The sequence below is a fragment of the Carassius auratus genome, chromosome 37 (genome assembly GCF_003368295.1).
Source record: "Carassius auratus strain Wakin chromosome 37, ASM336829v1, whole genome shotgun sequence".
Lineage (NCBI taxonomy): Eukaryota > Metazoa > Chordata > Actinopteri > Cypriniformes > Cyprinidae > Carassius > Carassius auratus.
Window position 1 is genome coordinate 5367170 of NC_039279.1, and position 16126 is coordinate 5383295.

The 16126-nt window shown below is 36.2% G+C and overlaps 1 protein-coding gene across 1 annotated transcript in view; it reads left to right on the forward strand.

Annotated features, from left to right (window-relative positions):
* The window catches only part of LOC113056479 (ankyrin repeat and fibronectin type-III domain-containing protein 1-like), a 63851-nt gene that overhangs the window by 14615 nt on the left and 33110 nt on the right, over positions 1–16126 (forward strand). Inside the window, exon 7 of the mRNA XM_026223277.1 lies at positions 10957–10994. Within this exon, the coding sequence (XP_026079062.1) occupies positions 10957–10994 (38 nt within the window). The remainder of the gene's footprint in view (positions 1–10956; positions 10995–16126) is intronic.

The following is a 16126-nucleotide window of genomic DNA, read 5'->3' on the forward strand; positions in this document are numbered from 1 at the left end:
TGGTATGCATAGATGCGAGCTTATAATGTGAAAATAATTTCTAGCTGCGCTAGCCAGAGCACCACAGGAATCTGTCGTCAGGGACCAGTGAAGGAACTTGATATGGTTCAGTTGGACACATGACACACACACAGACGCTGCTCCCATCAGTTCAGGTTTCATTCTGCTACAGTCACCATCGTTTCCATAGCAATGAATGAATGAAGTTGGATTCTTCGTGTGTTATAAGTCAGATTACGTAACGTTTTAATGGTGTAGCATGCAAGGTATAATTGCATTGATGCCCTGGTCTTAAAGAACTTAAAGAATCTTTGAAATACATAATATTCTGAGATTTTAACTGCTTGTTTGTGAGTTGTTCAGTGGAAAACAATTGTCAAATAATTGGTCTGTTTTAAGGGAAAATTTATTATGATTTATTTTTGGTAACACTTTACAATAGGAAACACTTGTTAACTATTAACTACAAAATTTCTCTTGATAAATTCTTAATTTGCTGCTTATTAATAGTTAATAAGGTAGTTATTATGTTTAGGTATTGGGTAAGATTAGGGATGTAGAATAAGGTCAAGTGGAATAAGGCATTAATATGTTCTTAATTAGCACTAATACATGGCTAATATTCTAGTAATATGCATGCTAATAAGCAACTAATAGGTGTTACCTATTCTAAAGTGTTACCACTCAAACCATTGCAGTCTGTTAGCCATATAATGTAAGCAGACGAGAATCACGGCTTTGAGAGTCATAAAACATACACAAACAAAACCAAATGAAACCCTGTGGCTCATGATGATATGTTAGTGATGTTATGTTCTGTGCCTGAGCATGTATCAAGAAATCCAGGCAGTTTTCAGTGAAGCGTGTATAGAGGCTTGTATCAGTTTAGAGCAATAATGTCACCGATGACATCTGAAGCCTCAACTGGCCTGACTGATTCAGGAAGCTGTTCAAGTGTTGTAAATTCGTAGTCCTCTGTCCTGTTAAACCCAGCCACTTTCCAGTTTTAGATCAATAATATTGCCCTTCCTGCCTATTATGAGAAAAGAATTGATTTACACATATTTGATAGCCCCATTCATTTCAAGCCAACATGTTTATTACACAGTTATTACATTTAAATGTAGTCATTAAGCAGATGTTTTTATCCAAAGCGACTTACAAATGAGGACAATGGAAGCAATGACCATCATGGCCTCCTAACAATTCCTCTATCTACTGATTGGCTTCATCACTCTGTCTCCTCTCCATCAGTAAGCTGGTGTGTGGTGGGCGTACTGGCACACTATGGCTGCCAGCACATCATCCAGGTGGATGCTGCACACTGGTGGTGGATGAGGAGATACCCCCTGACAATGTAAAGCACTTTGAGTGCTTAGAAAAGCACTATATATATTTAAGGAATTATTATTATTATTATTAATATTATTAGATGAGTTTGTTTCTTCATCGAAACAAGTTTGGAGAAATGTATCATATTATATTACTTGCTCATCCATGGATCCTCTGCAGTGAATGGGTGCCGTCAGAATGATAGTCCAAACAGCTGATAAAACAATAATCACAATAATCCACAGATAATCAACATGACTCCAGTCCATCAATTATGTTTTGTGAAGAAAATAATATTGGATTATTGCGATCCATCAAGACATTTTATACTTTTTTTTTAACAAACCATTGTTTCCAACTACAATACAAGTCCTTTATACATAATATTGTTTTCTCTAGTGTAAAAGTCATTTTGTCTGTATCAGGAGAGAAATATGCACCGATCAAGCTCACAAGTGAAAACAGTCTAAAACATAAAAAAGAACATTGCCACTGTCACATTTCATCACTTGTGATGAAAAAAGGTCTCAGAAAAACATTCACAATGTCAAATTCTAGCACCAGGTTTTTTTTCTTTTTGCGTATTTATAGAAGCAAATCTGTTTTGTGATGATTCCAAAATTACTCATTGATGTGGTGACAAACATTGCCTATAAGAGACGGTCTATGGTACTAATAATTTTTGATCAAAATGTTTATTCCAGCTTTTGCCCCTGTCTGTTAGATAGTAAACATCACATAAAAGTTTTATTCATTTATGTTTCAGTAAACATGAAGACTCTGGTCCTTCAGAGCTGAAAACAAAACATGCACAGAGGTTTGCTTGAACATACACATTCATACTTTAATGATCCTTTTCTGATTTTAAAAGACATAGAAACACATGACGAGAGTTGTAAAGATATAACAAAAACAACAACAAAAAAAATCTCCTTTTGTCTTTGTGGGTTTGGATAGGCATGAGGGTGAGTAAATAATGACAGGGCTTTTGTTTTAGTTCCATTCCCTCCAGACAGGCTAACAAAATAATAGGGCGCTAGGCTCATAGATAATCTGCATACGTTATAAAGATTGACTGGGAATTTTACAGTCCAGCTGGAGATGATTTCCTACTAGTCTAGCAATTTTTTTTTATTATTCCTACATTCCTTGCTCTCCTATAATTTCCTAACAATTGTTCCACTGAAATTGTTCTGTGACCAAAAATATGAGAGACTAAATTTTGTGTTTGCTCTGTTCATACCACATGCAGAATTTCATGTCACCCAGGTGTTTTTTTACACCTGTCGAATGAAAGAGTATCATGTTTAAGTGGTGCGTTTGAATCCTTGGGCCATTTCCAAAGAGAAGGATTTCTGAGAAATGATGTGGACGTAAAAAAAAAAAAAAAAAAATGCATTTGTCCAGTCCACAACCCAAGATCAATTTTTTTTTTCATTCCCAGAAAGCTTGTGGATGAGTTGTCAAACTTTATAAACCCCATGGCAGGAGAAAACACAGATATTCCAGAATTTTTCCCTGCTCACAGCTCAGGCATGACTGCATGGAAAGTGTCAGCAGAGAGCTCCTTTGTTATGGTGAATAGTAAAGCCTTTAAAATCGAAATGCACCTTAAAGCGGAGTCTGCAAGACCCTCTGTGTAATAATGTTGCCAGGTTATGTCAATCACTCTCTAGCACTGATGGTCATGAAATTCAGAAGGCTATAGAGGGTTTGTTCTGATGCTTGTGTTATTGTGCAAGGCTTGATATTCTGACGTATGAAAGTCTGAATTGACGCATAAGCAGTGATCTGTATCGAAACCTTAAGAAAAACAACTATACAAATCAGTGAATGAGAATATTAGATACCCAGCACAATGAAACATAACCTCTTGCTGAAAACCTCATATTATTTTGTATGTTTCACTCTGAAATCTCATGCAGTCGAACTGCATGAACTCCTCAAGTTTGTTCTGAACTTGTTTACATGGTCATTTCATTTTTGTAATTATTTATAAAGCTCTTTAAAACTCAGTGACACAAATCTAGCTTATTCCATTATTGACCTTGTAATAATTGTTCATTTATTTTGCCGTCAATGTTTTTTAGGTTTAAATTCTTACATTTTTTTTTTTTTAATCCGACAAAAGATATGTTGGATGCTGCAGACCAATGCAGCAATTTATTGCTTTTGATTATCACCATGTGTTACCATGGTGCTTGGTTAGTGAGGGTCTGAGAGTTGAGTTATTCTACTCAAGGTGCTCAATGCATTCAGTGTGATGTAATTGAAGATCCAGAAGCTTTTAAAACCAATCTTTCCAAAAACTGGCTCCCAGGAATTGTTTCATCTCATGTATTACTGCTTCGGGCATCAAACATCTTTAGACAACAGAACATCTTTGAAAAATTAACCTTCTATAATTGTTACAGAACAACCACTTGAACCTTCTTTCATACTAGAATAGCATCTCCACAACCATCTCCACATGATTGCGTAATGGATTTCAATCAGTGCTGATTGATAATAGCAAAGCCTATTCTAAGAAACATTCAAAAGCTTTAATTTCATGGATTGTATGGAGAATCTCCTACAGAGTTTATTCTCTACAGTTTCACAGTGTTTAAGGTTAATGTAACTCCTTGTTGTGTTTACTCACCACTTTGCAATCCCTCTTTCTAGTGTCCCTATAGTTCCTGCGCTCCAATACAGAATAAGGTCTACATTGCTTCTAGGACTTTTCTGGGATGTTTAGCTCCAGACCTCTCAGACATTCTGTCCTGTTTCCCCTCCCCTCTTCCTCTTTATGGTGGTCTCTGGCAGCGCCTACCGGATTCCTTCGTGTCTATCACTCTAATCAGGCGGCCAAACTCATTACAGAGTCCACTGAGTCAAGCGCCGCCAAAAAGAGAACTTGCCTGCTGTCTAATGGGGGAGGGCTATTTTCTTTTCCTTTTGGATGGGGTGCGGTGGTCTAGTTCGGAAGACTTGCTTTCTACAGGTTTAAGTGTGGCCTTATATGAAAGTTTGCTTCATTAAGAGACCATAAGGGGGCAAGCTTGCCCTCTCTCTGCCATGCCGGAGCTGTTGTCTGGCCCAAGGTGATGAGCGTGGGTAGAAGATGTTACAGAACAATTTCAAAGCTGTCTTGCACCCAGACGTAGTAAAAGGTTGGATAACATTGTGCAGCTGCTTAGTTTAAATCTCTGATTTCAGATGTTTATGAATGTTTTGTTTGTGTGGGTGGAATCAATTTAGCAGCACATTAAGAGGGAAAAGAAAATGCCAGGCCTTCTTACTAAGTTATGGAGAGGAGAATAAGCTGTGAATTTAATGCCCAACATCTATTATGTGTCCTTTTCTAGCTTAATACTAAACTCATTACAAGATAAATTATCAGCAAAACAAATTTTTGCATTCAGAATTGCATTTGAGCTGACCGAAATCCACACATTTATGTAAAATTGTATGATAATGCTATCGATCTAAGAATGATACAAAGATCCAGAGCTTTAGTGGAAGCAAAAACATCTGGTCACATGATTAGTGGTATAGAAATGCTGTCGAATCTTTAAATCTTTTTTTTTTTTCTTCTTCTTTTTGTCATTTGAAGATTTACATAACAAAAATCACAACTTTCCAATGTGATAGAGTATTGGACCCTACTGAAACACCATGACAAAAAATAACTTTTAGTTTTGGGATATTTCGGTTAATTAAAGGCGTGTAGATCTAAAATAATACAAAATCTTTACATATTTCATGCTTGCATATTATGCTTGATGCATAATATGTCAGTGAACCTTTTTGTCCATCAACATCAAAATTTGATTTAGTTTAAATTAATTTGAAAATTAATTTATTCATTTTCATCATTCCCTTTTTTCCCTTGAACACTATTTTATTTATAATGCTTCTAAGTGGTCATATGAATTATAAGTACAAACATTCCCTGTAGTTTCTCAAGTAATATACGCTAAAAAAGGCGGCATTTATGATAATTATAAAACAATGCTGTGTAGAATAGTTTTAGCTCATAATTTAGAAATTTAAAACACTGCAGGATTTGTCAAACAAATACATATTGCATTTACACTTGCACTAGGAGCAAAATATGCTCCAATTATTGAAGCTTTAATCTGATAAGCCAAGAATTGCCAGTAATCGTCATAAAGCTCATGTTTTTCACACCAGGGCAGTGTGTTCCTGCACGACTGCACACTAATGAATAATGAAACGGCACAATTTGCTAATGTGTTGCTGAACGCCCTGCACCATATGAAAGCCGGTTGTCACCTAAACATATAAAATGGTTGTGCAGGCCATGAATTTCAGCAATCACTTAATATTGCTGCCACAAGAGCTGAGAGCTGCCAAGACCAGGCTGCCAGGGGCATCACCACAGCCCCCTCTTCCTCCCAGTCCAGAAGCGAGATCTGGGCTATGAATGCTAGCATTGCTCCCCTAATTGGGCCTGGGAGAGGTTTAACAACCATGCTACAGTTTACTCTACTGACAAATAGAAAAATAAAGGCCTTGTTCAAATTAGCACAGTGAAGTGAGAAGTTCTAGAAGCCCTTGACTGTCTTGGCTGTCAGCTCTGAGCTTGCCTAGCCTAATCTACAGAAAGAGGTTATTTGAGTTCAGTTCAAGCTGTTCGCTTCATTCATTACATCCAGAGCTGAAAACAGACTTCAGTTTCAGCCGAGAATGATCCTTTTAGCTGGTATGAGCAGGGTCAAGAAGCAGAAGACTCTATACGGAGTTCAGAGGGCAGATTAGATAAACCAGGCCTCCATAATGATCCTCCGGGCGATAAGCAATTAGCATTCAAATGCCCTGCCATCCGCTATTCCTCTTGACTGAGCCGTATATAAATTAGTCAAAGTGAATTATTGATTACAGTAATTTGAGGTCATACACCTCCGGGTTCCTCATGGGCTGCAATTGTAGCTATGCTCACGCTAACTAATTTGTCCAATTAACTTGCTACCAAATACCGTGCTGGTTCCTTGATCTGTATTGACTTTTTTTTGTTTTTATGTGTCATGAAAAACATTTTATCCAAATCAACTTGCAAATGAGCAATGCTACAACACAAACAATTCTGCTTAAATAATCCAGCAGCATTGCATTTCCTTTTGGCTGATTTATGATTTGTTTGGGGACAAATAACTTTATGACTGGCCCTGTACAGTGGCATCACTAATAGTTGGTTAACACCAGGGGAGTGACTAACTTAAAGTGGCTTACTTTTGCTTACGTAGTAAACCCAAAACCATGTACCTTTCAAGTAACATGCTACTTTCCCATTCAAATAGTACATTTATGCATTTAGCATATATAATTGGACTGATAATTATAAGTGAGTGTTTAAAAAAAAAAATAGTAAAAGCAAGTTAATACACTACTTACTGTTCAAAAGTACCTCTAAGTTCGATTTTTTGAAAATCTATATTTGCTACTTTAACTAGAATACTTCATACATTCAATATCAGCTTATAGTATAGTATACTATATCGAAACACTAGCTTTACTGTAGCTTAAGTAACTTGTAGGCACAGTTTTGATTAGCTTCCACATCACTGGTTAACACATTATTGATGCTCATGTGAAAATCAATTGTGATGCAGCAGTGGAGAAAGATTGAATACATGCTGCCATGGCAGAAGCAGGATTGTTCAGTACTGTAAAAACAGCCTGTCCTCCAACAAAAAACGTTTGTTCAAGCATTTATTACGACCTATATTTACGTTTTAAAGTTAAGCGCCCTCTAGCGGGAGTAAAAATAATGACAGTCTCGCGTTGCGTCTGTCGTCATGAATTGACGTATAACGTCATTACCAATCAAAACACATGTTTATTTAAATGCAATGTGTGGGCGTTTTACACCGATCTCACAGTATTTCCTACATATTTTACTACTGTAGGTGGCTTATTCGTTCGAATGACCACTCCTAACCCCACCCCTAAACCTAACCCTCACAGAAATCATGCTAAATTATGATTTTCGAGCATATACATTTTCGCGCACGTCTGTTCCCTGGGATCGAACCCATGATAGCATGATTACATATCAAGGTATAACGCAATCATCTACTAACTGAGCTACACGGAACGCAAACCAGAGGGCAAATAAAAGAGTACAAAACATTAATATGAAAACGACCTTTTACCTATAGGGGCGCAATTGTAGTATACGCTCTGCTGGGTCGTATTTCAGGGATTTGGACAAACGACCCATACAAGCGTATTGGTTGGAGGACAGGTTGTGTAAAAAAGGAGAATTGCTATGGTTTTTATTTGACATGTTTATGAAGGGACATGGTAAAAGCTATCTATATGTACAGGAAGTTTTCACTTGTAAGCTCACAAGACCAGATGTCTGTCCATCCAAGCAGATATTTTGGGATGGTGAATACTTCCGTTTCCTGTCTTCCAGTGTGTTAGATTAGTGTTTGCTGCCAGAATTTATCTGTCCACCGTATGCACAGCTGCAAAACGTGTTAGTTTTAGTATGAGCTTTCAGACACCTGGTTTATAGCTTGATGCCTTACTTTAACACATTATATGAATGAATGAACTCTGTTTGTGCTGTTTGATTTAACATTGTGTTTAATCTTCAGACCTGTCAGAGCAGTGTTCCTTCAGTGACTGTTCTGCATCACAACAAGAGAGACTGTACCATTGCATTGTCTTAGTCTCTGTTCATGATTTAAAGCAATTACAGTGCTTCCAGACTCCTTTAATTCCCAAAGATTGACAGCTGTCGCCCCTGAACTGTTGTATTAGTCCTGAAGGTTCACTGACATTAAAAAACAGGCACACTCAAGAGCAGCCCTGTGTTGTGTTCCCGATAGAGCTTCCTGAGTGTGACATTTCACCAAAATCAACAAGCTGTCAATAGCAATTCTCTCGATTAGAAATCTCAAAGCTGCTAAGCTCAAAGTGCTGGTCGGTTGGCATTTGCTGCTCTCAGACATTTTGCTGTGTTCACATTCTCACATGGTTCAAGATTGCTGTCTCATTTTTACTGGATTGTGTTTGATCTGGATTTTCAAGTCAAAAACATGACCTTGTTGAGTATGATAAAGTCTCGTTATGACAAGTAAACTGACTCCATAAAGTAACTGACTTCTTGTAATTACAAATTTGTTTAAAAAGTAGTTTCTTGCACTTCACACTTTGTCATAATTGTGACATTAGAACTCACATACAGTTTGCAATTTTTTATTTCACACTTGCAATTGTGTGTTTATCTATCATAGTTTGGGAATTTTTATTTCAAAATTTGACTTTTGTCAGTTTTACTGTAGTATCATGGGAATGCATTTATAATTTTTGTTAATATTTTGAATTAGTAATTTTAGTTAAATTTCTGGTAACCTTGGGTGTTTTGTATTTTTGTTTTTTTTATGTCTATATAATTTTTCAAATATGTATTTTACATGAAATTAAAATAACTTCTAATTTTATATATATTTCAGCTAAAAAAATGTTTTTCAAGATTGCAATAATTCAAATTTGCAATAAAATGGTTAGTCTCATTATTTCTAGCCAGGTTTTGTATGATTTTGTGTATACATCTGATGTTTAGCATTGATAGTATGTATGAAACATCTAACCTGCTAAAAGGCCAGTTTATGGAAATGTTAGGGAATTGGATGTCAGTTTGTTACACACAATTACACTCATAATGATCATTGTCATTCATCTCCAGCTGATTTCATCAAGACGCTATGCGAGCAGATAAGCAGCATTTATGGAGGACTCAGTCCCTCTCGGATATATTCACGACTCTTCACGCTATGTGCTTTGTTAGGAAGCATGACTTCAGTCACAGATGCTGCTGGGTTTGGAATAGAACATTGTGTACCACACACTGTGGCAAGTGTGTCATCATCAATGGAAATTGATTCAGCTCGATTTTGTGCATCTCAGTGAGTCACATCATATATTGTAAGACGTGTTCTTTCAGTATGTGAAAATATATTTTTCTTTACTTTCTTCAGGAGAAAGAGGCTACTGAGCCTTTTGTCAATATTAACCAGAAGAACGGTCTGGACAGTGTAGTAGTATTTTCATTTCTTTTTATATCAGCGTGATATAGTGATGTTATTTTTGTGCAGATATTGATTTAAGGAGTATTTTTAACATCCAGTGGCACAAGCACTTTAGATATTGCTTTGCACAGAATTTACAGATCTACAGATAATTATTTCTTAATTGCTCATTTCTTTTGTTTGGTTATTTAAAAAGGCTGATTGCCTTGCGTTCCTGCTTCCGTTTCACATTAAAGCTAATTAAGGACTCCTCTCATGAGAATTAACTTTGAATTAACTTTTTAAGAGTTGGTTTCTTTGAACAAATTATGCTATTAAAACAGAGGGTACCAATGAAAGAGTGGTGTGTGACTGGACTCTTGAAATGAGGAAGCAACTTCTCTTCACTGTGTTTAAAGAGCATTTATTTTTTTAATTTTACTTTGAAACCATTTCCGTGTATTGACTGAACACCATTTACTTTAGACTTTCAAAAAACAGCCAATAGTTTGAACGATTATATACTCTTAAAAAGTTCTTTATTGGCATTAATATTTTCATGAAGAACCTTTAACATTCATGGAACCTTATATAACCTTATGATATAATATATAATATATACACAGCTGGACTTAAAAAGTAAAATAAATGGTTTATATATTGTTCCATTGCATTATTGTTCTCCATTCCATGTTTCACATTTTATACATTTTTGCTTTTCATATTTCATATTCATATTTTTTGCCTCCCTTGTATCCTCCAAAAAACATTCCCGCAGTGTTTATAATTGCATACAATAACAAAGACCACATAAAGAACAAAGTGCTGTATGCTGTAACGGCTCAAGCATTGTACAAATCTATTTTTGTGTACTTCACCCATAATAATACTTATGATACGTTTCACTTCGTGTGAGTTTCATGCATCGGTAGCTGATCGATGTGCACGGTTTTCAGCACTTGTACATGGCGTTAGATGTCAGATGAAAGGATATGCACATCTACAAGAAAGGTCGTTTTCAAAACATTCTCGAAAGTTGCTATGACAACAGTGAGAGTGCCATTCCCAAGCGTGGGGGACACAGTTTCTGGTAACGGAAGTGCTTTGGTATCTGCGTTGATTACGGCATAATTAGAAAATTGAATATTTCTGTTTGGCATTGTAGTAGTAGAGAGTGTTAATATCATTAACTCACATTATGTAAGCAACGAGGGGCCACATTTACACATCTGTTTTATGCATCTGTATGTCTGCTGTGGAATCCTAGACTAGTAATTCAGGCACTGTAGTTTCGTGCATTTTTGTCATGTTGCCTTTATTTGACTTGTGGGTAATTCAATACCTATACAATCTAGTATTAGTTTGGAAAAGTTCATAATTGCATAACAACCGATTTACTTTCCAAGCAAAAGCATAAAGTGACAGTTTTTAAACAAAACTATTTATAGAACTAGTTTTTAAACAAACAAAAAACATTTTTTTAACCTTTTGAGTAAGTTTTCAGATAGTCTTAATTTAGAATTAATCAAGGTTAATTTATCATTAATGTTAATATAAATGATATTTAAAGTTGTACTGTTTTGTTCATTTAATTTTGCAGAGTCTTGGAGCCACTGGCAGATACGAAACCCATAAAAAGTAAGTGGTTTATTTGACATCCTTCACCTTCTAAAACTCCATGCAGTTGTCCGAAATGAAAACGGAAAAGATAAAGACAAGAAACAGATGTTGAACTAACGACGGCACTATCAAATGTTCACAAAATTGACACACTTGAGAAAACTCATGAATATGATGAAGTGTAACTACAGTTGGCTAATGAGCTCGGTATTAACTCTATAATTAATAATCATTGCAAGGCAGTAAAATTCTGTATTTCTGGTTTAGACATGTTCCGACTTCAGAACCAAGATATCAGAAGGTCTTGTTATCACAGAAGACGTTTATAACTGTTTATTTTGTGCTTCTTATCATTGTTATCCATTGTGATCCACTGAAATTTTAATCCAATCAAATGCACAAAGGAGCATGTTTCTAAGCTATTGGTTTTATCAATATGAATCCATGGGGGGGGGGGGGGGGGGGGGACACCATTACCCAGAAGCAGCCAATATCCGAGAGTGTTATATGCACTATTATTCGCTGCTCTGGTCACCTACTCTGATGAAACTTCATGAAGGTTTGCTTTTTTGATATATCAACTTGACTAAGTTGGCATTTACTATTTGATAATGTATTTATTCATTCATTTAACTGTTGCAATATGTTAATGAGCAAAAAATGCATGGGTTCTGTGGCAATTCCCAGTGTGTAATAGCTCTACAGGTGTCTGTCATTCCTTTTGATGCAGTTTTATTTTTACAGTGAAGCATTGTATTCAGCCCAACACAACAATACATTTTCTAAAACCAGTAGAGCCTCTTATGGGGTTTTAAAATCCCTAACCTGTCAGTTTGTTTGGGTAATAGTTTGTTTGCATGCGCACGTCTAGTAGCTGCAGAGGGAAACTGTTCTGAATGCTTCCCCTCGGTGAGAAACCGTACTGCCTGCAGTCTGAATCAGTGGAGCCCATGGTATCCATTAAGAAATATGGCACTAGTAGTGTTGCTATGGAGATCAACTCAATGGAAGCCGCATTTAAGCCTCAGCAAGACATAATCAAGTCCGTTGGCTTTCATGATTCCAGAGATATGTGCTGCAACATTGTGGTGTTGATACACTGCATTGTTTCAGTTTTATAATTCAAATTATTTAGACTTTATTGCAGTTTCATAATTCAAATTATTTAGACTTTATTACAAATATCTTCTGACGCTGCTGTATTCCATAATGCATGAACACTGCTTTTGTAGCAGTGCAATTATGTTATTAAGAGTGAAATTGATAGTTGACCCTAAATGAAAAATCTGTCATCTGTCTCTGTGAAAAATAAAAAATCTGTGAAAAAAAAAGCTGTTGCCACCATTCACTTTCATTTTATGGAGAAGAACAGCTTGAACTCCCTTTGTGTTCCACAGAGAAAAGAAAGTCATACTGGGTTTGAAAGACATGAATGTACAAATCAGCTTTCGTAGCAGTGCAATTATGTAATTAATGGTGAAAGTGATAGTTGACCCTAAATGAAAAATCTGTCGTGTCTCATCCTTATGTCTGTCCAAACCCGTATGATTTTTTTCTTCTTCTTTGGATCATAAAAGTAGTAGTTTAGAAGAATGCTTGAGATGCTCTTTTCCATTCAATGCAAGTAGATGGGAACTATGTCCTGCCAAATCACAATTAAAGCTAATTAAATTATCCTATACTACCTGTGCAATATATTTCTAGTCATCTGAAGCCACAAACTGAAATTTAAAGGAATAGGTCAGCCAAAAAATGAAAATTTGCTGAAAATGTACTCAACCGTCAGGTTATCCAAGATATAGATGAGTAGATAAAATCACCAATCGATCATCTGCAGTGAATGGGTGCTGGTAGAATAAGGTCAAACAGCTGATAAAATTTAATCACAATAATTTAAAAGTAATCCACACAAATCCAGTCCATCAGTTAACATTAGAGTAAAAACTGCATTAGCAGCGCAAAAGGTTGTGGGTTCAATTCCCAGGGAACACACATACTGGTAAAATATGTATAGCCTGAATGCACTGTAAGTCGCTTTGGATAAAAGCGTCTGCTAAATGCATAAAGGTAAATTTAAATCCATCGCTTCTGGCCAAAATATAAAACCATAATACATAAAGCATAAAAACTCTCAATCACCTGTTGTCCTCTCACATCAACATATTTGTTTACGACTGTTTTAGATTGTTTTCACTTCATCTGTTCATATTTCTCTCCTGATTCAGATGAGACAATTATTTTCTTTTGAGAAAGCAATATTATGGATAGAGGACTCATATTTAAGCCAGAAGCAACATTTTTCAGTTATAATTGTCTTAATGAAAAATACAACTCTGAAGACATCTTTGAAACAGCAGATGGCTTCACAGACAAAAATCAAAGTTTGAACATTGAAATCGGCTATTTGCTTCCTATGAAGAATGACAACATCAGGACTAATTGACAGCTGCTTGATTTATGCTCGGTCAGTCGAGGCATTCTCTGGCTCATTTCTCACTGATGGATGTTCCCCACTCATGACAGTTGAAACATTACATTTTATGTATGTATTTTATGCCAAAAAAGAAGAGTCCAGGTTGATCTCAGGATGAGTTGTACTTTCGTTGACACAAATTGTTCTGAATTATAGTTTCGGCTGACTCAACCTAGCCTGGGACACAGAAATCCATGTTGCCCACACATAAAGGTAACACTTGAGTTTATTAAGGAGAGTTACGTAAAGATCTCTTTAATGTTTATATAAGCTGTATACGACACTTGACTTTTATATGCTGAAGGATTGAATCACAGAGTCCTTAATCATGTGCCAATAGTTTAGCTTAACGAATTCAGTCATTTAAACACAGTCACAGTTTGCTAAACTAAAGTATTATCAAATTGTGTTGACTGCAGTGGGTGCCTTCAAATTGAATTTAGTTCACCCAAAAATGAATATCCCGTCATCATTAGTCCCCCTTGTGTCGTTCCAAACCTGTATGACTTCTGTGGAATATAAAAGCAGATATTTTGCGAATCGTCTCAGAATCTCCTTGTCCAAACATTGGAAGTCAGTGGGTTCCAACTTGTTGTTTGGTTCCCAATGTTCTTCTAATATTAGGTTTGGAATGACATGAGGCCAAGTAATTTCATTTTTGGTCAAGCTGTACATTTTATTGGAATCGCATTCATTGCAATCAAACTCATAATCTTAACATTGCTAGTGTGGTACTCTACCCATCAAGTTTGACAAAAATCAGCGTTTTCATTTATAAAATCTTGCAGACATTTGATAATTTACTCTACAAGTTCTTGGAGCTTGATTTTGGCTCTAGTATCCACTTCCCACATTTTCTGTTCATTGGAGTAGCTGTTTTGAGACTAATCACCATCGTACATGTGGTTTGCACTTCGCCTGAGGAATCGTCGCATGATATTGTGGATTTGCCTGCCAGTAAACGATATTTTTAGGTTTTGAGCAAAATACTAATAGAAACCAAGCATCCAAGCCCATACCCCGATGAGATGTGTGTCGCAGAGCTGTTGTCGTGGCTTTTGTTTTGCCTGCCATGCAAATGGAAGACTTGGCCTTGAGCTGCGGAGAGGAGCTGCACACAAAGAAGAGAAGAGAACGCTTGCTCTTTCAAGCCGTCGTGACTTGGTATACTGCATTCTGATTGGCTACGTGTTTGTTCCTCTCATAGCCCCCCTTCTGCAGGTTTCTTGTCTTTCCATGAGACAAGAAATATCTGGAAGCGGCTGCAATGTGAGACGACTGGATCAGGTTGGAGATGACATGAGTTTAGAAGTGGTTTTGTGATAGCTACAACTTTACATGAAGTTCCACGAGGACTAATAAAGCCGTTTCATGCTTCAAGCAATAGGAACCAAGGGTGTCTTTTTTATCTCCTTCCATTTGCTTCACTGGTTCTACCTGTTTTCACACCTTCCTTTTGTGCTTTCAGTCATTCTACACTTGTGCTTATGTACTATTACTAGCTGGCCTGGTTTCTTCATTGTTTCCTTCTAGTATCACTTTTAACTTCCTCTTGACTGGTGTTATCAATAGTACAGATGTCAGTACTGAAAGTTCGAAAATGTGACGATACCAGCATTTCCCACTAGCATTTTGAGCACCGTTGAGCAGATCCTTGAACAGCTCTGATTGGCCATTGTGTTCACGCACTCAACAGATATGTCTGTTGAACACAATGGCCAATCAGAGCCGTTTAAGAATTCAAAATGCTGGTATCATCACATTTTTTACTTTTGACAACACTACTCCTGACGTTAGAAAGAAACCAAGCCCTTTTTAACAGAGCCACTACATGTTGACAGAGTTATTTGTCTTGCTTTTGTAAATTAGTTTATTTGTCCCAGTGCTGCCAAACATGAGGAATTGAGTTTATAAAGTGTAATGTTGCACGGAGTATTCCTGTAGGCCACGAGATGCAATATCACTGTGCAAAAGTAGCAGGAAAAATTCAAGAAATAATAAATGTATTTATTTACTCCTTATTAGAGTGGTGCACAATGATACTTTACTTTATTTTTTATTAATTTTTTTTCTAATACCCTTTCAAGGACTTCCACTGATAGGAACTGATGACACGGTTATCTCGCTGTACAATTAGTGTCAGTTTTCATTATGGTTGTGTTTCCTGAATGCTCACATGCAAGACGATGAGAGCTTTGCTTTTAAGCTGCAGCTATGGAAACAGCTTTGTTCTGCCCCCATGGAAAATGTTCTTCAAAATTTTTGCCATTATATTTGAACTGTTTTGACGCAGTTCCCTCTTAAAGAGGCCGGCCCCTTATCCCTGGTGTATATGTCTGGTGTCATTTAAGAATATACACTTTGAGTATTGCATGTGAGACAGTTTTAGCTCTTGAAAGCTTGTTTTGAGAGTTAGTATTAAAGTAAAGTATGTGAATTTATTTTATTAACTTTAAGTTTAGCTGTGTCTGAAATTGCTGTTTTTTTACACAGGTACAGTATTAGGTGGTGTATGTATATAAAACAATATTACTATATTATAATATAATATTAATATTATTAATCAACAATCATTTTTACAGTGTATAATACTGTTTACTGATTTATGTAATCAAACCATTCACAAAACAAAAAAGCAAACAAGAAAATGTATAGTTTTAAATAAAGGTTTACGTAA